Genomic DNA, 5,755 nt, shown 5'->3' on the forward strand with positions numbered 1-5,755 from the left:
GGAGTAAAAGAAAGCAGCAGAAGACCTTGGAGGAGTTAGAGCAGAGTGCAGGCAGCTGAAACGGGGACATCTGCTCTGGGGCTGAAGCCATCATCTCTTTTAAAAGAGGAATCCCCCAAGCCCGCATCCCTGCAGTGGTCCGACCGGGTGCCTCGGGCAGCGGCGGGCGCTGGCATCCCCCCTGTTCCCACCGGGGCTGGGTTTTTACCTGGCTGGGGTGGAAGCCATCGACTGGTTCGATCAGCTGCCAGGGCTCACCTCCCATCTTGTGCCACTCCTCGGCTGCTGTGAACAACATAAGCAGAGGGGTTATCACCGGTGAGCACGTAGGCGCCCGCCCGGAGATGTACCCCCCTCCTCCTCAAAGCACCACCGGTATTTTTAAGCACACGATGGCTCTGCATGAAGATTATGGTAATTCATGTAAAGTTGTCAGAGCCAATATTGTGTACAATCCCCTCTCCTTGGGGCAGTATTTAAGCCTTTATTGTTAATTTTTTTTCCTCTGCAATATTTATGCAAGCAAGCGCTTTGAACATAAATGATCGTAAACCAATTCACTTTCCCTCCCAACTAAGACGGATGCTGTAGCAAGTAAGGCTGTAAATTATTTAATACTGATTTAATACTTTTGCATTTCCCATTTTAGTTGCATCTTCAGCAATGCATAAAAATAAAAAAGATAAAGAAAACAGTGCTTTTTGGAGAAAAAGATGGTAACACAATATTCGCGTGGGCTGACGTCTGCAGGAATAGACTGTCATTTTCAGTTACTTCTCTTCTGAGCGGTCTTTTTCAACTCCAACGAAATAACCTTTTGAATTACATAAGCATGACATTCAATGCAAATGATGCTGTGCTGTCAGCCCCAGAGCCATTAGAGAAGTAAAAAGCTTTCTCTCTTCAAAAGGGCTGTGGAGTGATCAAACTTGGGACTAGTGGATATGGCATTAACAGACTGTAAATTCAATAATTTCTTTTATAATGACAGATTAAGAATTCTTAATAGCATTATGCAGGCATCCTGTCAGGAAGAAAATGTTCTCCGTTCAAGCACAACAGTTCTGATCTAGACTCACCACTGTTGGCCCTGGCTATTGTGTCAGAAAGTGATGTCTGCGTCCCCATACTAACGCTGAAGGGCGAATATTCCCGCTTTGACTATAGAAACCTGCTTAAGATGCTTTAGTCAACACCCAAAGTAACCTGTTTTTAAGACGCAGGGTTTGGAACTTTGTTTCAAATTTGCAATGTGTTGGGCACAACGCGTATTCACCTTAGGTTACACCACAGAACGCACATATAGACGCTCAGAGTAAGCTTGCCTAACCCCTTATATATGATGTTACACATCGAGTACGAGGCTGTGTGTTGTGTTTTACTTTGCAGAGGGACTACTGTTCCAGTGCCAGAAATAGCAGAGGAGTAAGATAAGCAAGGTTTATATCAAGATAGGTGAATTTAGACCATTATCCTTGACCTCCAAAAATCCTAGAGCAGTTGAACAAATCTGCCCCCCACCCCGAGTATGTCTAGAATTTGTCTTAAAAGTGCCTATTGCCTTGGCTAGGCTAGACTAGAGCTTGCTCCCATCCGCACCAAGAAAAAGCCAAAACAAGCAACCCCTATCCCCCTATTTATTGCACCACTTCTTAAAGGAACCATTAAGCTGTTCAGCCAAAGGCAAAATCTGAGCTTGAATGTCCATCTAAATCTAGAATCAATGCTCAATTTGAGTATACTCAAATTTTACTCCAAGAAAGCTGGGAGCTGCGATGTATATATATGCCCAGGCCAGCCTGAAATCAATGTACTCATCACAGTGTGCAACCACTGCTAAATATTTGATGTCTGGAGAGTTTAGGGGAGGATTTGTGCTTGCTTCAGAAAGAGACCAGAAAAGTAGGTCAGCAGCCTTAGCTGGCTTTTGAGCACACTCACGAACTGACAGCTTTCCTGACGGGAAGCTCGAATCGTTGGCTCCAGGGCTGCAGGAAACTTTGCAAAGTGTCTTTCAGAGCTGATGTTTGTATGTGCATGTGTGATTTTGTTTATCTCATTTATTTAACACTATGTAATCAAGAACAGCAAATTATATTAAGTTGTTTCTTTTCGTGAAAGCAAATAAATTACCTAAAGTTAGTCATTTAACTTATTAAAGTAATTTGCCTACCCAGCAGGTAGTTTGTTCCAAATCCTAATGACATGTTAAATATTAAGTAGCTGAGGCAAAAGCCGCAAAGAGACTTGGACATCCTGAAACTCTGTGCTACAATATCGAACTTGACAGTAGAGCCCTCCTCTCTGAGATAAAGCTTTTGACAGAAAGACTCCCTCTCCCATCCTCCCTTCTTTACCTCCTCCTCCGTATGGTCTGCATGAGACCCAGAACCAGCTTCCTGAATTGGGTCACGTAGGATAAAATAAGTTTGTGAATTTTGATAGGATTTGGCTGCAGATGAGATTTTTGCAATAATCTTAGGTGCCTCGGCAGCTTCGTGCTTCCAAGGAAGATGGGGAGAGGTGTTAGAGATGTACACTTTGAAGTATTGCCAGGGTGCTTCTGTCCCTTCACGGCTCCGGTTTTAGCTGTCTGCATGCTGGGATCTAAAATATAGTCCCCAGGCAAGAATTTTCAAGAAGGACCAACATGGAACTACCTCTCTATGTGAATATAAAAACAAGGAAATGCAGATCAGGATTTTTTCCCAATTATTATTATATAGTGGAAATATATATATTGCCAATTATATATTATATTTTTGCAACCTAAAAATTCATGCTACCGGGGAGGGCCCCTGTATTGCCAGGGCTGGAGCTCCTGCCCCATGAATGGAGGCTGAGGGACAGGCATGGTCCACCCTGGGGAAGAGCCTACGGGGAGGCGATGAGGATGGGGCCAGTCTCTCCATAGCAGTGTGCAATGGGAGGGGGAAAAACAACGGGCAGAGGTTGAAACATGGGAAGTTCAGGCTGCATACAGGGAAAAAAGCTATTTTCTTACTTTCCCATCACTATCTAACTACTTGAATATGTCACCCCCCTCAATCCCTAACCCCATGCTGACTCTTTTTTTAAAAAGAAAGAGTGAGTGTGTGCGACGGAGCTGGGCTGATGCTGGGTGATGCCTCAAGCTGGACCCACGCACATCTCGCGAGGGAAGGAGAGCTGAGAGGGATCCAGGGTCAGGTGTCTGTCTCCAGCCCCAAGGACACTGTCCACTCATGCTCACGGTAACGAGGAAAAGTTTCTAGTTCTTTTCTTTTTTTTTTCAATGTCAGTTGCAGAAGGCAGTGATTTAGGTAATGCGCTTACCTAATGTCACTTAAGATCACAGAAGGACAAGTTTTGTAAGCTCGTCAAGTCAAAAGTTACAGTAGTATGTAGGTGCTTAAGGAAGCATAGGAAAGAAGCCAGTTCCTCCTGGGAGAGGTGCATCTACTTTTGAAAACAGTGAGTTAAAAGAGGGTGGCTGGGTTATTCAGACAGGAAAACTAGCTGAAGGAAGTTCTGCTTCCTGAGGCACTGCTCATCCCAGCGGAGGCAATGTGAAGCCCAGTGATGTAGTACACTACAGCTCATGAAGACCACCTTCACCACTGCAGATATGCCATCTCCAGCCTAGATGACCCCCTATGAAAGCAATGATGAAAAATAAAACCAAATCTTATGGACTGAGATAGGTTTGAGATTTCTTTTTTTCTGCATCAGCCTGAGAAGCTGCAGTGGACAAGCAGGAGGCATTTTTAGCAGAGGCTCATCTGCTGTCCTTGTCGCCTCGCTATCAACACCTCCTGCCACCCAAGTGCAAACGGCCACTGTGCTGTGCACTGGGATGATGGGTGCCAGCAGCAGGGAGGTTGTGGCCCCCAGGCTGGTGATGGGGTCTCATCTCGGCAGAGGTCCACAGTTACCCCAACCAGGGAAGCGGGAAGATGGCATTAAGGATGCCCCCTTGGCCCCAGCCCTGCCGGCAGGGTCACCTCGGCTGGCAGGCTATGCTGCCCTTCTCCCAGTACAGAGCTAAAATATGAGGAGCATATTAGCAGCCCAGCACTTCACTAAATGCTTCATGAGAAAGACAGGAAAAAAGCAACTTACTTTGTCTCAGTGGGAAATCCATGTAGAAAATATCAAAGTTGGCAAATTTCTCAGATCTCGCTATTTCTTTCAGGACATTGGAAAGTTGTAAAGCTCTCTGCAAAAATCAAGCGATTTAATGACGATTCATTGCAACTCACGCTGCTTTGCATGGATTCAGCTTTTGTCACCAATGCGGGGACAGGAATTTGAAAGCTAATGTTGCCCTTTAGCTGAGGGAAAGGAGGTGAAATGGGGTTCTTCATCATAACAGAGACTTGTGTGAGCACCGCCAGCCTTTGGGCTACCCAGCTCACCATGCAATACGTCACTGCAGGTTGCACTGAGGCCTCAACTGATGTCATAAGCTTAATACAGCATATGATTATTTTACTGGAGACCTCTTTTAGTAGTATCTCTACGTCTATATAAATATCCTGAATTTCTCTGTTTCAGAGGCCTTTTGATCAGTGGCAGCCCAGTCATTTTCATTCCTCTTAAAGAAAACTGACATTCTACAGGAAAAATGTTCTCCTTTCCCATTATCCTTCCCGCTACTGTATTGTGGGTGCTAACACTTATCTATCCAGACCAAATTCTGCCCTTACTTTCAGCAGAGTAAATTACCTCCATTGAGCCTCTACGTAACTGATATATCCAGTGTGATTTCTACAGCCGTAACAGAGATCAGGATCTTCTAAATATTTAAACTGTGCAGTTTGAATAATAACATAGACAATTAGTTTCAGACAGGGGCTCAGAAAGAAGACTAATTCATACCCTGCAGACATATGAATTGTTCATGGACAGAAGTTACGTGTACTGTGTGTTCTGTATTGTTGGTATGGATGTATAAGCTGCAATCCTGCAAAGATTTAGGAATGTGCTTAAGTGCCTTTTCTGAAGTCAAGAGGGACAGGACATAAAATGAAACACATATGTAAGCCTTGGTGAAATTAAGGCCATATTTTTTGTTTAGTGAATGCAAACATTAATACAACTATACACAGAGATGACACCTTTGACGATATTTGGCTACTGGCTCTTTTACATGGCTGCAGGCGGGTGCTGGCATTAAAAATCAGCTTGTACCATAAGGGAATAAGTGGCTGATATTATGTGACATTCACTGCTGCAGCCAGATTTTTAGGGTGAGTTCTAAGACATCTCTTTTCTGTCTTCCCATTCCTGCACTGAGCCTCGATGCTCCTTTGTCACACCATCTGGCGATTAAGTGCACAGAAATGTGTCTGAGGAAGATTAGCACAAATCCCAAATGAAGACAGCGTAAGGCTCTTGCTCTCGGGGCCTCCTCTCCTACTGCCAGTGAAATCTATGCAGCTGGCTTTTCATACTCACAGCTACTTGATTCACAAGCCTTTTCTTTCTTATCAGGTACATTTTCTCCTTAAAGAACATGAACCTGAACAGTTTTGTCTCAGGGAGATCGCACCCCTTGAGAATAAATTTGGGCAGCTGAGAGGTTGGAAAGGGATTACATTTACGAATCCCTTAACTTAACCATGCTGCCTCCCAGAGCCTGAGAGACGTTTGAAAGGATGGGTACGGATGTTCCCGCATCTTCTCCCCGCCTTTGGAAGGAAAAAGTGTGCGACGTCTTGCCTTTGAGATATTAAGCTTATATCCTCAGACGCAGGGACAGACGGGACGAACG

The 5,755-nt window shown here is 44.5% G+C and overlaps 1 protein-coding gene across 1 annotated transcript in view; it reads right to left on the reverse strand.

Annotated features, from left to right (window-relative positions):
- The window catches only part of AOAH (acyloxyacyl hydrolase (neutrophil)), a gene marked incomplete at its 5' end in the record, with an annotated part of 30,015 nt that overhangs the window by 6,148 nt on the left and 18,112 nt on the right, over positions 1–5,755 (reverse strand). The window contains 2 exon segments of the mRNA XM_009583675.1: positions 209–285; positions 4,102–4,236. Coding sequence (XP_009581970.1) covers positions 209–285; positions 4,102–4,236 — 212 coding nt within the window.

This window comes from Fulmarus glacialis, unplaced genomic scaffold (assembly GCF_000690835.1).
Source record: "Fulmarus glacialis isolate BGI_N327 unplaced genomic scaffold, ASM69083v1 scaffold11188, whole genome shotgun sequence".
Lineage (NCBI taxonomy): Eukaryota > Metazoa > Chordata > Aves > Procellariiformes > Procellariidae > Fulmarus > Fulmarus glacialis.